A 17,859-nucleotide genomic window follows, 5' to 3' on the forward strand; every position below is an offset into this window, starting at 1 on the left:
ATCAGGATGCCTTTGAAAAGTAAAAATACTCAATGAAAAAATGGCTTAAGTAATAGAGCTTATTATTGTCTGATAATAAAAAGTCTAGAGATAGATGATTCCAAGGCTGGTGCAGTGTCATAATGATGTCTTTTAAGTATCTTGGCTCTCTGCATCCTTTTCATCCTCTATTCTTAGTATTTTGGCTTATCAGAAGCCTCAGGCTCATTGCCTCCTGTTTGCAATATGGTTGCTGCAGCACCAGACATCATGCCTGTGTAAGAAAGGGAGGGAAGAATATTTCCTTATAACTCCCTGTTGACAGAAAGGAGTCTTTTCCAGAAGGCACCTTGGAGACTTCCCCTTCGGTCTCATTGGGTAGAAGGAATCTCATGCCACTGCTAGTTGTGAGGGAGGCTGAGAAAGTGAAAGTCTGACATTTTTCAGCTTCTCTTGTGGAATGTGTCCTTTGCTAGGGTGGAAGAAGGGTAAGGAGAATGCTCTGGGCTGGCAGCCTACAGGTTATATCCCTGAACCAGCTACTTTGTCCAACTGTCTCTCTCTTGGTCTCAATCTTTTTAATCTGTTGATTTATTTTCTGTTTCATTCTAAAATAATTAGAGGTGACTTACTAAATATAGATAAAATCCTTTCAACAGAAGCAAAATAAACTATAGATTTATAGGCTGCACATAAGTGCTTGCCATACGTTAGAAATAGGCATATATTTGGCTCTGAGCTTCCTAGTAGCCAAAACAAAGAGGAAAACAAGACCAATTAATTTTATTCATTTGGTTAATGAAACTGCAGTTCATTGAATAATGCAAGCTGGAAGCCTAGACATTTCTCATGCTCTCTTTCCCTGGCTGGGAGTGAGAGTGCCTCTCTTCCCAGGCCTATCCTTTCTTTCCCATACATATTGTCATTGCCTAGGTCTGATCCATCCTTTCTTACATTGTAATTACCAGTAATCCTTTCATCAGGCTCAGCCTCCTCTAACTTTATGTTTTCCATCTCCAGTTGAATCATCTTTGTCCTTATGATTCCCCTGCCCCAAAACCTTCAGGGCTCCCAGTTGCTTACTGAAATACAGACCCCTGAGAACCGGGGGTTGAACCAGCTTCTGTAGTTTAAGCTCAGTTTCTTCCCCCTGGACTCTCCCTCCTCACCCACGGCCCTCAGTGCAACTTTGCTTCATTGAGTTCCTTGTTCCCTCTCTAGCCGACTCTGTCTCTCTCTCGAATCTCCAAAGTACTGTTTACTTCTGTTCTCAGTTTTATCTTATATAACAGTAGCTGCTTGTTTACTTATTTGTCCCCTGCACAATTAGATTATTACCCCCTTGAGATCTGGGACTGTGTCTTACTTATTATCCACTTTATGGTCCAGAATGATGCCTTGCTTAAGTCCTCAAATGTGTATTGAATTGGACTTAAATGGTCAACTCTTGGGGCTGGCCCCACGGCCTAGTGGTTAAGTTTGGCACGTTCTGCCTTGGCGGCTCCAGGTTCGGTTCCCGGGTGCGGACCTACACCACTTGTCGGTGGCCATGCTGTGGCAGTGACCCACATACAAAACGGAGGAAGATTGGCACAGATGTTAGCTCAGGATGAGTCTTCCTCAAGCAGAAAGAGGAAGGTTGGCAACAGATGTTAGGTCAGGGCCAATCTTCCTCAGCAAAAAACAAAACAAAATACAACAAAAATGGTCAGCTCTTGAATAGTTAGTGAATTATCTGGAAAATTTTAATTCTTCCTCTTTCTCTCTGGCACGCTTCTGACTTGTCTTTCATTATCTTTGGATTTTTCTTCAGGGAATAAAAACTTTCACAGAGAAAACATTCTCTGCTTTTTTTTTCACAAAGTCAGATGTATGCAAACCAATTTAAATAATATATCTTTTTAAATACATGCAGATACCAGTTTTGAAGAATGTATGGCATGGAGAAATTCTCAAGGAGAGAGTAAAATGCCAGTGATGTACTGGGGGACCAGGAGTCTGTGTCAAAGTGCAGTGTCCATTTCAGATCTGGAATGTAACAGTCCTGTGTGAAGGAGGCTTGACAGGTCTGACCTTAAGGGGCCTAGAGTATTTCTGCTTTCTGCCTCTTTTTGTTTTATGACCAGGTTCTGGTCCTAAGGGTTTATTTCTGGATGTTAACAATACATTGAGATCGCTGAAAGGCATTCTTCGTTTAGAAAGTAAGCTTTGTTAGTTGGAGGTGAATTTTCTCAGAATCTGGCATTAATGCTGATGTCTTTTTGTAGTTGGTCAGCTTGAATTGGTGTTAATAGCTTTTCATTGCTTGTTTCTTATTCTGAGATTCAGGTTAAGAGAAGTACCTCTTGAGAATTCTTGTAAGCAGAACATACATTTAAAAATATGTTTTAAGGTCCGGCCCTGTGGCTTGGTGGTTAAGTGCGTGCGCTGCGATGCTGGTGGCCCGGGTTCGGATCCCGGGTGCGCATCGAGGCACCACTTCTCCGTTCATCCTGAGGCCGAGTCCCACATACAGCAACTAGAAGGATGTGCAGCTGCGACACACAACTATCCACTGGGGCTTTGGGGGGAAAAAATAAAATAAATAAAAAAATCTTTAAAAAAAAAAATATGTTTTAAGTAGAAAAAGGTATTGGAGTACGTTTTAAATAGAATCATGTATGTTAGCAATCATTGCATGACTGTTTCAGATGTAAGGATCTTTTTTCCAAAGTGTCCAGTATTCTAGCAGAGTAGGTATCTGCTGGTTTAGATTTGAATTTTTTCTTTTGAATGGATAATTCCTGTTAGTGAGTTATTTTCAATCTAGGAAGGTAGGCTTGTAGTTTTTGAAACTAATTATTATACTGAGTAAAACACTAAATTATATGAAAAAGACCTTCATTCTCCCCAAATAGCATTACCTCTGGGTATGATTCTTTTTAGTTCCATCTCTGAGGATTTTTTTCTTGCGAATATTTTTTTTGAACACCCTTCCTTACTTGCTGGCCTGTGTCACTGTTCGCAGAGGTGTGCCATCCATCTCTGTCTGTGGTTGGCATTGTCAGTCTTCAGGGCCCTGGCTCCTCCTGATTGAGGAATTCCTGCCTTCGTGGGCAGAGCTGCTCAGACCCCGCCCCGCAGTGTGAATCTGAAGCTGGAGGCAAGTGATAGGAGGCCTGGAGGCCATTTGGAGAGGATGAACAGTGGTGGCAGCTGTTTCTAGAGGCTGTGGGGGCTGCAGTCCCAGGGGCCAGGTGGGGCCAGGCTGTGTCTGTAGTGTACTCTGCTGTGTGCCCTTAGGCATTGTTTTGGGTGTGTTGCCCATACATTTGGTTCTCTGGATTTCCTAAGAGATTCTGTGAATTTTCCAATAGCCCTTTAAAAAAAAAAATCACTGTTCTGTTTAAAGTAGCTAATTGGTCTCTGATGCTCACAATTAAGAATTCTGACAGATTCAACATCCAGACCTGTCACTGGTCAATATGTGGCAGAGCCCTTGTGGAGAAGAGGAGAGATCTGCCTTTGCACCCTGGTTGGACTGTTCAGAGTCCGGGTGTCCTGGCCAGAGATGACCCAAAGAACTGCAGGAGCACATAGGCGATGGCGGTTGTGAGGGCTGCCGTTGCTGGTGGTCAGGCGCGACTCTGAGCCCCACAGCAGCCACCCCACTGGATCTCACTATGTGGAGCTCTTTACTGCTGTCTTTTCCTAATTACCTGTTTGTCCCTAAAAAAAAAAAAGTCGAGAGCTGTGATGTTCAGGAGCTAATGTATAACTTCTTGTGTATCTTTTTGGATTTGACTTGGGAATTTTAGCTATGGAAATAATATTTGTGGCTTTTTTTGGTGGGATATTTGTTTAGCTAAAATTCGTATCTGATAGTCCTAATTGCGTTTTAGTCAACTTTGTTGAATATAATTTACATACTATAAAATTGTACTTATTTTAAGTGTACAGTTTGATGAATTTTGATAAATGTCTCTACTACTGTAACCACTACTAAAATTAAGATATAGAACATTTTCGTTACCCCAAAAAGTTCCCCTTTGCCCCCTCACTGTACTTCCCTACCTCACACCACAATTTTTGGCTTTTAATATATGTCATCTTCGGCCTCCTCCATCTTAGTTAATGATTTGTCATTTTGCTGTTCATGGGGATATTACAGAGTAAAAAGTATGATCAATCTCTCTTTTTTTTTTACTGAACTGTTAAATCCAAAGAAAAGCTATCAGTGCTGTATAAATTATAAATCTGGTAATTAATACTTTACCATGTGGAACTGTCTAGAGTTAGATGACTTGTTCTCTTGAAAGGTTTTCCAGTGTATGGCTTTTCTCCAAAGACATACAATGCTAGGATTTGCTCCGTGGATGTGATGATGTCTTTTAATTGTTATCTGGGTCAGGTTGGGAGGCAGGAAAGCATAGCAGTTAATTGTGCACCCTAGAATCAAAATGTCTGGGTTTGGATCCTTGCTCTGCCATCTCTTAGCTGTGTGACCATGGGTAAGTTACTCCCCTTCTCTGTGCGCTTCAGAGTCCTCATGTATAAGAAATAGGTACTGCAGGGTGTGGAGTTGTTCAGTCAACCAGTATTTATTAAGCACCTGCTATATATCAGTCCCTGTTCCTCATCTTGCATGAAGTTTTCATTCTAGTGTTGGGGAGGTAATAATAAACAGGTAAATCATGTGGTATGTCACATGCTGTTAAGTTCTGTAGAGAAAAATAAGGCAGGGAAGGGGGAGAGCACCTGCACCCCTACGTGTGAGGGGGGAGGGGAAGAGGAGCAGGAGTGGGAGCAGACGATGCTGTGATTTTAAATAGCATGGTCAGGGAAGGCCTCACCAGGAAAGTTTTAGGGTAGGACCTGATGGGGGTGAGGGGGCAGTCCACGCAGAGGGAACACAAATACAGAGGCTCTGAGGGGAGCAGGCCTGTGTTTGAGGAACATCAAAGAGGCTGGGGTGCTTGGAGTGGAGGTGGGGGTTGGGCAGAGAGAAAGAAGTAGGAGGCAAGAGCAGAAGTGATCCCGAGGATTAAATGGGGTAAAACACATCAAGTGTTTAGAGAAGTGTTTGGCACTTTTCTGTTTTGTTGCTAGTGATTACTGTGTAATGACAGTCTCCTCATTAGCCTTTAAAAGGAGACCCTCAAGAGGAAGAGAGGTTAGAAGAAAGAAAAGAACCAAGTGAGCATTCCCTCCCTTAGCCATTCAGCAAACATTTGAGGTTTTTCTTGTTGTCAGGCACTGCTGTAACAAACATGGCTGAGCCAGGGTCCTTGTGTTTAAGGAGCTTCCTTCCAGTAGGTTCAGTGGCAGAGGCCAAGAAATAATGGACGGTTGGAGTATGGGACAATGACAACTGGATGGTTAGATGGATGCCCAGGGCACTTTGGGAACAAATGGGGAGTCATTAAAATTAGACTTCAGGGAAGGGTTAGCAATTCCCAGGTGGGTTTAGCTTTTGGAATTTTATTGTGTGAAGAAAAGGGTCTGTGTGTGCCTGGGGGGTGCTGTCCAAGCAGAGGGAACAGCATGGGTGAGAAGACAAAACTGTGGCAGTGGAATGGTAGTTGGTAGGCCAGAGGGAAGGGGAGGAGAGGGGACGGGGAGCCTGAGCCACATGGGGAAGGGCTGAAAAGAGGCACCAGGGAGAGGCACCGTGCATGGAAGGAAAGTGGGAGAAGGAAAGAGAGAAGCCAGAGAAGGTGGGGCGTGGGGAGAGAGGAGGGACTGACACACAAACGGTCATTATTCTGGGGCAGCTCCAGCTGCTCTGCCTGCATTAACTCATTTAATCCTCACCAGGACACTCTGAAGTGGGTTAGGTACTGTTTTCATCCCCATTTTACAGAGGAGGAAGCTGAGGTGCCGAAGGGTGTTAACTGAGCTTCTCAAGGTCACACAGCTTGTAAGTGGTGAATTGAGATTCTGACTCCAGGGTCTAAGTGCCCCATCCCTGCCTATGAAATAATACTCAACGTCCTATTTATGCTTTTCCTTTAATCCTTATGGTAACCCTGCAGGTATACTGGAATTCCATATTTTGTCACTGGCCTATGAATGATAACACAGTGCCAGTTGATATAATTATCTCCATTTTGCTTTTGGTTCTTTCCTTCTTGGAATGGGTCCCAACAGGATCAGGATCCAGGATGAATTCCTCTTTTCCCACTCCTCTTCTTTCCCTCATTTCTGCCATCTTACTCACAATGACAGTGGGCATTTAGAAACAGATTCTCACCGGACAACTGATGGTGGCAAAGCAAAGTATTTCCCTACTTTTCCTGAACTCACTAATGACATATAGTCGCTTTTAGTCTTCTTAGATTTTATTTTAAATAGACGTCTATTAAATGCTTTTTAAACACACGCTTTTTATATTATTTTTAAATACAGGAGATATCTAACAGTGTTGCAGAAAAACCAGAAAACATAAAACTTACCTTTTAGGAGAGCTCCTAATGTAGTTTTTTTTTTTTTTCCCTTTTTTGTCCCCGAAGCCCCAGTAGATAGTTGTACGTCATAGTTGCACATCCTTCTAGTTGCTGTATGTGGGACGCGGCCTCAGCGTGGCCTGACAAGCGGTGCATCGGTGCACGCCCGGGATCCGAACCAGGGGCCGCCAGTAGCGGAGCGCGGGCACTTAACCGCTAAGCCACGAGGCCGCCCTGTAATGTAGTTTTGTGTAACATCTTTGAAATTATTTTCTTCTCTTTTTCTGTAGTTGAGGGTGAGTTTAAGTCTTGTTCCCCTCTAAGATTTCTTTCTACAGATGTCATTCCCACAGACCAAGATTAGACCACAGATTACCTGTTCTCAATTAAACAGGAAGCTGAGGGTAGTTGTACATTCAAGTCTAGGCAACTGGCTACTGAAGTCCGTTTTAAAGACCTGATACCTTGTTATCCCTTCTGCTCTGTCTTTACTTTTTGATCTTCTAGTTTCCTCTGTCTTAGTCTCTTCCACATTCTAATGATAATAGGGATTAGAATATTGAACCTTTTTTGGTGCCAGCACTGTGCTGGGTGCTTAGCATGTTCCATCTTGTTTAATCCTTGCAGTAGCCTTGTGAAGAGGGGCCTGTTACTCTGGCTCTGCAGATGAGGACACTGAGGCTCAGTGAGGTTGGGTCACGGGCGGGGTCACTCAGCTAGGACGCCAGCCCAGGGCTTTCTGATGCTGGTGCTGTACTCAACCTAAATCTGGCCTCTTGTAACATTAGTGAGACTAAAGGGTGGTTTTTACTCTGAACTGCCGAGTGGATCTGTGTTTTTCAGTGGGTAGGGTGGGGTGAAGGGCATGAATCTAGGGCCCTTTGTTCCTTGTCACATTTGGAGTGCAGCCAGACCCGGTGTCCTGAAGTGGCCGACTCCTTTGAGATGGCACCAGCAGGCACAGGCTGTGCGGTGGATGACGGGTGCTAGGTGGCACGCTGGCTCTCTTGGGTGGGTGGTTTCTCCTCCCAGCCTCTTTATGGGTCCTGTGAGCGTTAGGAGGAAAAAGCCAGCAGCCATATGCTTGGATGGCTTTAACTTTGGATCGTGTGTTCAGTGAAAACGCTGAGTCACCTGTGATGACCTGCTTCCCTCCCCTTATCAACGTTCCCCTTTCCAGGGCTCACCTTTTTGGCTTTTGTCCATTATAAATAGCAAATATTTATTGGTGAGGAGAATGATGTTAACACCTTCCTCTCTGCCATTTGGTTTCTTTTCATTTTCGCCTGGCTTTTCAGCCTTGAAAAGCCTGGATCTTGATCCTTTTTTCATGTGCTGGTGGAGTACTGGGGAGTGAGGTGGATTCCTGTCTGTGCTGTGCTGAGGTTGTTCCAGGAGTGCATTGGCCGTGGAGGGTTGGGGGTTGAGTCAGGGTGGGGCTAGAACTCCCCTCTCTGGTTGCACATTAGGATCATCTGGGCTGCTTGAGAAAGGATCGACCACTCCCATTTTTATTTAATTGATCTGGGTTGGTGCCCTGGCAGTGGCATTTTTTTTCAAGATTCTCAGGTGATTCTGATGTGCAGCCACTGGATTAGTTTTAAATAGCTAAATTTGTGAGCTGGGTTTGGTTTGGGCTGTTGGGGAAGGGGACTCAAAAGATGCAGCAGCTCTTCTACGGGCCCTGCCCTCGGAGGATAGCACAGACCCTTCCTGCTCACCATGTGACATTATAGCCAGGGCTCAGGTAGCGCTTACTGTGTGCCAGGCTCTGTTCTAAGCGCATTGCAGCATTAACTCATTTAATCCTCACAGTATGCTTATGAGGCAGGCACTGTTATTCATTTTATAGATGAAGAGATTCCTACTTCTGGCAGTGAAGGGCATGTAATATGAAGCTGTCCGACAAACCTAGCTTTTGGTTTTTCCTAGTTTTGTGGTATAAAAAACTCATTTCAAATCTTTGTGTTTTAATAATTTGGCCTTAAATGTGAATATATTTGTTTTTACGAATGAGACATATACCTGTGCCATCTCGTATAGGTAAATGACTGTCAGCTGGGATGCATAGGTGTAAATTGATATTGTAGATCATTTAAAACTACTTTTTATAGTGTCAAAAAAAAGTTGACTTCTCTTTATAGTAGATTTTATATTTCAAGTCATTTTGAGGTAGAATTCATTTTAATGATCTTTTTTACTTAAAATTGCATTTTGTACTTTTTTTTTTGCTGAGGAAGAGTCACCCTGAGCTAACGTGTTGCTGATCTTCCTCTATTTTGTATGTGTGCTGCCGCCACAGCATGGCCGCTGACAGACAAGTGGTATAGGTCCGCACCTGGGAACCGAACCCAGGCCACTGAAGCGGAACACGCTGAACTTAACCACTAGGCCGTTGGACCTGGCCCACTTTTTATACTTTTCTTTTAAAATCACATGTACTATGTATGTGCGAGCTCATATGTAGATGTGCTCTGACTCCTGATCTGGCCTGCTCTTTACACTCTGGCTACTGTAACCTTCCAGGATACTAAGCAAATCAGCATTTTAAACATGCTCAAGTCTCACCATCGTAAAACCCAAATGGAACATTCCCTCAATCCCATGTGCATTTCTAGTCTCCCTTTCACAGTCAAACTTCTGGAACAAGTTGTTAAGCTTGACTTAGTGTGTCCCTCACCTCCTGGTCTATCCTTAGCCCTCTTCGTTCTGACCTCAGTTCTGGCATTGAAGTCTTCGCTGAGGTCACGGAGTAACATCCACGTTGCTGGATCCATTGACGACTTTTAAAGCATTCATTCCCATATTCACTGGTCTCTGTCATGTGTTAGGCTAGCTATGCTAGGTATGGGGATACAGTGGTGAGCAAAGCAAAAGAAAGTCCCTGCCCTCCTGGAGCTTGGGCTTGAGGGAGAGTGACAAAGGACAAAGATTATTGATATTATAAAATATAACGTCAGCGTCACAAAAGACCTCATGGTGTATGATTCCATTGATATAAAATGCCTAGGATGGGCAAATCTGTAGAGATGGAAAGTGTGTTAGTGGTTACCTAGTGCTGAAGAGGCACGGGCAGGGATGGGGAGGTATTCCTAGTGGGGTGAGAAAAATACCTGAAGATTAGACTATGGTGATGGTTGCATAACTGTGAATTTACTAAAAACCATTAAATCGTGCACTTTAAATGGGTGTATTGTGTGGTATGTGAATTATATCTCGATAAAGCTGTTAAAGAATGTCAGAAAGTGACGAGTACTATGCAGAAATCTAAATCTGGTGGAGATGGATAGGGAAGTCAGAGGAGACCTCTCTGGTGAGGTGACATTTGAGTAGATATTTCAGTGAAGTCAACTGTCAGGCCTTGGAAACATCAGAGGTCATCAAGGCAGAAGGTATATTAAATGCAGACGCCCTGAGGTAGGAATTCACTTGAGTATTCAAGGAAGAGTGTGGCTGGAATGGAGTGAGCAAGGATAATGGAATGAGATGACTTAGGTCAGATCATGTAGGGCCTTGTAAGGACTTGTTAAGGATGTGGATGTTTTTCTTTTATGCTGCAGTAACAAATCCAGAATCTCAGGGGTTGAAATCAAAGGTTGTTAATATCCTTTGCAGGTTGGCAGGGGTCTCCGCTTGACATCATTGACATTCTCATTCTCAGTCTATCTGAAACCCATAGGAAAGAGGCCTCCTGTTGCTAGAAGGAAGGAGACAAGGCAAACCTAAAAAATGGCTCTCAAATACAGAACACTGTTGGCTTTAACAACGAAGTTTTTTTCTTTTTCCATATCACTGAGCAAAATTGATGTTTCAGGATGGGCCATGTAACCTGTTGCTTAGAGAACTCCTAAGCATTCTGTGTTGAATCCCATTAGAGAGGCCTTGCCCTGCTCGACTGGATCGTGTTCTTTTTCTGTCCCAGAAACATTTAGGATGAATGCTGATATTGATAACCTTTAATTTTGTCTAGTTTTGTTTCAATATTTTGGCACTAACATGGTCATTATTCTGCACCACCCCACCAGAGCCTTTACTGGTTTAGTTTATCATTTTCGTTGTCATCAAATATCTGTGCATAGTGATGCATTAAAAACTTTTATACTTGAGAGCATTGCTCACTGACTCACCCACTGGAGTTTAAGCTAATAATAAAGTATTTTTATGACTCGATAGTGACCAGAAGAAAGAAGTGTACTTGAAATAGAAATAACATTGGTGTTATTGGTGATATATTTTCTGCACATTTTTTCTCTTTTTTTTTAAAAAAAAAAACTTGGTAAGTTGTTTTAGATTTAGCCAGTTTTAGAACTTTTTTTTTTTTTTTATGAGGAAGATCATCCCTGAGCTGACATCTATTGCCAATCCTCCTCCTTTTTTTCTCTTTTTCTCCCCAAAGCCCCAGTTGGTAGTTGTATGTCATAGTTGCACATCCTTCTAGTTGCTGTATGTGGGACGCCGCCTCAGCATCAGCATGGCCGGACAAGCGGTGCGTCGGTGCGCGCCTGGGATCCCAACCCAGGCTGCCAGTAGCTAGTAGCGGAGCGGGCGCACCCAACACTAAGCCACGGGGCTGGCCCTTAGCCAGTTTTAGTAACTTTTTAAAAAATATTACTCTTAAGTTTGTGTGCTTGATTATTAACAACTTTAGGTGGGAAATGCTGATTTTTCCCTTTATGGAACATGAAGATCAATTTTTGCTCTCGTTAGAAATAAGCTAGAAGGAGGAATGGACTTTGAATTGGGAATTAGAAGATGTGCATTATTCCCGGCTTGGCCACAGCTAGCTGTCTGACCCTGCTTGAGCTAATAAAACGAGGAGAATTGGACAAAAGGACATGGAATGTTGAATGGTACTCTCTCATCTCCCGAATGCTGTCTTAGTGGTTTTTCCTTACGGTACCATCACATACATTTTATATAGAAGTTAGTTCTAAAGTCCATATGTAAGGTGACGATCACCTGTATTAAAAATATTGCTGGAAATACGTTCAGATGGTGCCCATTGGAGATGGTTTCGGATACAGGCAGCTCTTCCTCCAGCGTTGGAACGGATGGCTGGCTCTGGAGTTGAGCACCAGTTGAAGCAGCTGGCTTGCATTTAGGGACCATGTTTTATTAAAAAAAAAATCTTTAAATACTAGACTCCTAGAGTGTTGTGAGATGCACAAAATGTGATTGGCACATGGAAACTGAGGCGGACCGAGTGACTGTGGGATTCGTGTTGCCCATCTCCTGCTCATTAAGTAGAAGGGAAGGCAGTTCTGGGACAACTGAAATTTTTTTGTTCTCTCTCCCTCCTTTTTTTTTTTTTTTTTGCCAAGTGAATAAAGTTGAATTTGTGTGAGTTAAATGTGGATGTTCTGCAATCCTGCTGTACTCAGGATTTCTCTTCTCCGCTTGTATTGCTGCTGTCTAACTTAAGGCCCTAATCATTTCCTACTTCAGTCTCTTCCAGTAGTCTTCATGAAAGGCCACTCTAAATCCGGGCCACCCATCATCCATGCCACACGTTTGCCATAGAGGGATCTTTCTAAAAAACTCCGGGTTTTAACACTTCCACGGCACCCAGAGCCATAGCAGTGCTTCTCAAACTTCTCCACCAGCATTCCGCTGTGGCAGAAGTTCAGTAAATTAGGTACTCGCAGGGTGCTTGGAGCGTAGTTTGGTGTGGTGAAATTTCTTTAAAGTCTTGTGCCATAATCATGTTTTTGTTTTTATGTAAAAGTGTTGTAGGCAAATTACCATTGAGTAAAATTGATGCTGCTTGAATGCACCATGTTTGTTTGTTACATTTGCATGCCTTTGGGTGGCTCAGCTGGAAATACAAGTCCTTAGGAGATTAAATCTAAACTCTTAAGCAGGGTTCACAGATCCTTGTTTTCTGACCTCTGCCTTCCTTTTGAGTCTCCTCTTTTATCATGCTGCTTCTCACATTTGAAGATCTAATGGTGTGGATGCACTTGAAATGCCCTGAATATATCGAATTTAAGACTTAGTGCCTTTGTACCTGCCTCCATTCATTCATTGAGTGTTTACTGAGCACCTAATATGTGCCAGGCATTGTTCTAGGTACTAGGGATACAGCAGTGGACAAGACCAAGTCCTGACCTTCATGAAGCCTGCATTCTAATGGGAGAGGAAGATGACAAACAACTATAAACAACTGTATAATATAAAGAAAAGTAAAATAAAAAGAAAGGTAAAGCAGTGTAAGGTGATAAAAGAGTAAAGAGGGAGTCCTGTTGTTGGTCTGGCAAGTTTCTGTAAGAAGGTGATATTTACATGGCAACCTGATGAAGTGTGAGAGCAGGCCATGTTACTATGTTATTATGAGAGGGAAGAGGGCTCAAGGCAAAGACAACAGCGTGTGCAGAGGCCCTGAGGTACGAGTGTGCTTGGAGTGTTCACAGAACAGCAGGAAGGTCACTGTGACTGAGAAGAGGGAGCGAAGGGAAGGTGAGTAGGAGATAAGATTGGATAGATGGATAGAGGCAGAATGTGCAGGGCCCTGAGTCTGCAAGGATTTTTCATTCGTGTTGAATGCCTTCCCCTTCCATCTGTAACTATTGGGTGAGGTTGGAACTAATTTTAATTTGTTCACATTTGCTTCTCCATTTACTAAATAATTATCTCTTTGCCATTGATTTGAAAGGCCATTTTATCATACGTTAATTGTATGTGTGTTTAGACATACATATATATTCATGCGTACATACATATGTTTATCAACTCTTTTCCATTGATTTTTCTTCTTGCACATGTACCATACTATTAAAATTACTGTACCTTTATATCAGGCGTTGGCAAACAATAGTCCATGAACCAAATCTGGCCCACCACCTAGTTTTCATAAATAAAGTTTTATTGGAACACAGCCACACTCTCTTGTTTATGTATTGCTTGTGGCTGCTTTATGAGTTACAATGGCAGAGTAGTTGCAACAAAGATGGTATCGTCCACAAAGCCTGAAATATTTACCATCTGGCCCCCTACAGAGAGTTTATCAACCTCTGCTTTACGCTATGTATTGGTATCTGATAGGGTAAGTTGTTCCTCATTCTTCTTTTTCAACAATTTCTTGGCAACTCTAGCATGTTTGTTCTTTCAGATGAACTTCAATCTGCCAAGTTTCCCTGACTCCCTTTTCCACACCTCTTTTTTGGGTGGGGATCTGGGAGGCCGAGAGAATAGGAATTTGACTGCATTTATTTTGTAGTTTAGTAAAGGGAGAAGTGATCACTTTACAATACTAGGTCCTTCCATTCCAGGAATGTAATATCTCTACGTTTATGTCTTTTGGTAAACTTTTATTGTTTCTTCATCGTATGTTGTGTATTTAAGTTTATTCCTGTAAGGATTATTGCTTTTTGTTGCTATTGTAATTGAGATCACCTCCCAGCTATGTTTAACAAGTGACTATTTATGGTATAAAGGAGAGGTTTTGATTTTTATGTATTTAAATTGTTTTTGACCCTCTTATGGAAGTAAACTCTTTTAGGACTGTTGATTTTTAAATTTGATTCTTTGGGTTGACAGTCGTTGTCTGAACTTACTGATAATTGTTTCATTCCTAACATTTGTGTCTCCATCTATACTGTGGGATTCTATGCCTGGGTGGTTTGGGGGAATGGATTTAGACCGTCTCACTGGCATTCATTTTTTTTCTTTTATATTATGCAGGTCACAGCAAATGGTAATTACAAAAAAACTCCCCAAATCAGAAAACTTGATGCCCGGTCTACATTTGTTGGTAGTTTTAAGAATACCTGGAAGACAGTTTAGGCAAGCTGTTTATTAAGCAGGTTGTGCCTTTTTGCAGAGCCATTTGTTACAGGATATAGGGTTTGCATGTCACGCTGGACTTGTAAACCTGTGTGACATGCAAACCCAGTCACTGCTTTACTGTGGAGAGCCATTTGATCTTGGAATAAAATTGATTTAACCTAGCATTTATCCTTTGGAATTGAAATATGAGCAGAAGGAGATTTTTATGAATCAGTTAGTGCTTTCCTAAATACGTTCTCTGTAAAGCATTTGATCTTTACCCTTAATATCTGTTCCTTAAGGATGTGAAATCTATTTTAGATTTCAAGGTCTGTTACTTGCTCTGAGCACTGAATAGATGAACCATAAATTCAATATATGTTAACCTTTATGGGTTAATCTTTTAATGCCATTTTTGTCCTTTTTCCCTGAATTTGTGTCTCCGCCTTAGCTTCTTGGTGAAACTAAAGATAAATTATTTGTGTTGCTGGTTCCTTTTCTTTTTCCTGTTTATTTTTTTTTTTTTTTTTTTTTTTTGGTGAGGTGATGATGGAGTGGTAATGGTAGTAGACATTGGATATGGAAATGGAGAATTGCTGACATACGTGATGTGTGAAATGAACTTTGTTACTCTCGTTGCCTGTGAAGTGAAACTCCGTATTTAGAACCTGGTCCTAAATGCTCGTGTATATTTTTTCCGCTGTGTTGAGATTCACTTGGACCATCATTATGAACATCAGCTGGTGGTGTATGAACATAGCAATGCCATCATGGTCTGTAGAGATGTATCAGGCCGCATGCGTCAGTCATAGAAGAAGCTCCAACTCTGGGGTTTTTGATGTAGGGCTTTACTTGGACCTACGGAAGTTAGAGACCATTTTAGATAACTGTGGGGTGTGGAAAATGGTATAAGCGAATTTAGTGATAATGATATCTTTTATTGAGCACTTATTGTGGTCCAGGCATTGTAATGGTTGTCTGCCACATCTAGGCATTGTAATCTCTTTTTACAGGTGAGGACGTCAAGATTTCAGTTAAATACCTGGTAGACCTGAGGTTCAAACCAACTGTCAGACTCCACAGTCGGGTTGTAAAGCGCAGTGGTATTTTGGCAGGAACTGTGTGTGTGTGTGTGTGTGTGTGTTGAAGAATTTTGCAGTTTTGATTCATTTAGATTCTCTTATTGCATTTTGACAATTGAATTAACATCAGGGTGGTAGAAAAAGCTTGAATGATCTTTGGCAAGACACTTTCTTCTCTCCTATGTGGCCTCAGTGAAAAGAGAATCTAGATCCTTAAGTTTTCTCAGTTTCATTTTTGTTTTTTGGAGGGCTCAGGAGTTTAATTTTTATTTCAAGATCAAAATGGAATGTTATCATTTGTCTTCCTATTTTTAAATTGAGAGAGTACAAAGAGAGGGGTTGTGGCTTAGTAGTAGATGCAGGGGAGGGGGCGGCGTGTGTGTAAGCTCCCCATTGCCTCTTGCGGGTCAGGAGAGGATGGTGCTTCTAGCTTTAGAGACCCCATCCATGTTTATTAAATACAAACGTAAGTAAATAAATACACACACGTACATACACTCACACACCCCAAATGCTTTTTAAACCTTTTCTCTGCAGTTGTACTAATTAAGATGGAAAATCAAGGTTCTGTGCCATGTTCTGTCATCATTTACCTTAAATATGGCTAAACCATTCAGATGCTAAACAGTTAACACTTGTCTATATTCAAGGCCCATTTAGAGCCTGAGACCCTGCCCTGATTGTCTCTGAGCCAACGACTCTGGTTCTTTGGACCATTCTTGATGGCTGTGACTGTGGTGGCAGGCTGTTGTGCCGCTGGATGGGCCCATGTACGTGTACAGGTGTGGCCTGCTGCTCCTGACAGGGGCGTGTGAATCTCAGGGGCTCTGCTGCCTGCCAGCCCGTCTGCCCTGCAGACCAGCCCAGAGCTGGCTTCCTGGCACGATTTAGAAAAGAAAGTACATAACACTTTCTAAATACTGGCAGGGAAGTCAGCTAGCTTTCCAGATTCAGAGCAGCAGCCCAGAGAGTCCAGGCCCTGCACAGACAACTTGTATTGTAGCGTCTGCTCTTTGGGTCTGTTCTTTGCATTTGATACATGTCCCAAATAAAATATTCCAGTGAAGGGTGATTTTTTTTCTTTTTTATCAGAATAGCATAACTTGGAGAGTTACAGTATCTTTTCAAGGTTACTTTCAGACTAACCTTTATGGTCGTAAAGAAAAGGAGCTAATGTAAATCCTGATATTTTATAAAAATACTTCTATTGATGCTTATTCAAATATGAAGTTATTCATAGAATTTTAACTTGTATTTACATAGCCTAATATGTATGCAAACATACTTACCTTTACAAAAAACATTTGAAATTAGAGATTCAAAAGCCTAATGGTTTAACTTAAAGTTTTATGTTGTGCAGGATTCTAAGATGGAGCAACTTAGTTCGTATTGTGTGTGTGATTTAGTGCGTAATTCTGAAATTGTTAGAGATGATATGTGGCACTTTCTTTGATTGGGACATGTTTCTCTAGGAGTGTGATTTCTGCTCCTGTGTGTCTGTTCTGGGGCATATTTCAATATTGCAGGGCAGGTAGCTGTAGGTTCCATCACAGGGCTCTGGCCTTGGGTTGGGAGCTTGCAGCCTCATTGTTTGATTTGTCTATTTCTTTAATGGGAGGGGGAGGGGCTCAGATCCCCTTTTTTTGCGTTCTCTGTTGTAAAAGAGCCAACAAAAAAAATACATTGTAAGAAATGCTGAATGGTTGCGATGCTTTTATTTTCTTGCCAGGAGCTTGATATTGTACTGGTAATTCTGGGGAATAGAAAGGGAAAGAGAAAGTGAACATGCTTCATTTGAGATCTGTCTTCTATTTGTGTGACTTGTTTAATTTGTTAACATTGTTGACATTTTTCTCTTAAGATCAAGTTCATTGCTGGTAGGATTTTACAACTACTGAAGTATTTTTTTTTCCCTTACAAGTCAAATGAAAATTTCATGAACTTTAACATTTGGTTGGGAATTTAACTTTATTGTCAGACTCGATTTCTAGGAGATAGGCCAGTAGTTGCACGTTGGATTTTATTTAATAAATATCAAATTAATGGAGATAGTATTCGATTGTATCAAAACATTCGTTTATCTTGGCTTCTGAGCTTTCTTTTTACAGTCTTTTTGCAGTACGGGAAATAAATAACACTGAATTTTCCCCTTTTTCTTTTAAAGACTTTCAGCTGAACTCTCATCTCTCAACACTGGCAAATATTCATAAGATCTACCACACCCTTAATAAACTAGTAAGTCCATCTTTTAAAGACAAAAGTACCAACTGTTTAAAGTAATCCTTCTAAGTGTATTTGATAAAAATTTAGATTACGGATATTAAGATATCAGCTGCTTATGAAAATACTGAATTTCAAAACTTGCTGTATATAGTATGTGATTTCTTGGTAATAATGAACATATTTCTTGCAGAATCTAACGGAAGACGTTGGCCAAGACGATCACCAAACAGGTATCTGTAAATGCTTAACACTACTTAATTTTAAACAAACTTCCTGATTTAAAGTGATGAAGGAGAGATACTAGCTGAGAATGTTCTATGTTGTTGTAATACACTCTATTAACAAGTTGTTACCTTGTTGAGGATGTTTTTCAGGGTGTACGAAGG

At 41.6% G+C, this 17,859-nt stretch overlaps 1 protein-coding gene across 5 annotated transcripts in view; it reads left to right on the top strand.

Annotated features, from left to right (window-relative positions):
• DCUN1D4 (defective in cullin neddylation 1 domain containing 4) overlaps window positions 1-17,859 on the top strand; it is a 72,404-nt gene that overhangs the window by 3,759 nt on the left and 50,786 nt on the right. Inside the window, exons 1-3 of one of the 5 annotated variants that reach the window (XM_087434300.1) lie at window positions 12,142-12,860; window positions 17,415-17,485; window positions 17,664-17,703. In XM_087434300.1, the coding sequence (XP_087290426.1) occupies window positions 12,698-12,860; window positions 17,415-17,485; window positions 17,664-17,703 (274 nt within the window). In that variant the 5' untranslated portion in view covers window positions 12,142-12,697. Of the gene's footprint in view, window positions 1-12,141; window positions 12,861-17,414; window positions 17,486-17,663; window positions 17,704-17,859 lie in introns of those variants that run through there. The other 4 variants (XM_087434301.1, XM_087434304.1, XM_087434302.1 and 1 more) reach the window with 4 other exon arrangements.

This window comes from Ceratotherium simum, chromosome 8 (genome assembly GCF_057802395.1).
Source record: "Ceratotherium simum simum isolate JZ-2026a chromosome 8, ASM5780239v1, whole genome shotgun sequence".
Classification (NCBI taxonomy): Eukaryota; Metazoa; Chordata; class Mammalia; order Perissodactyla; family Rhinocerotidae; genus Ceratotherium; species Ceratotherium simum.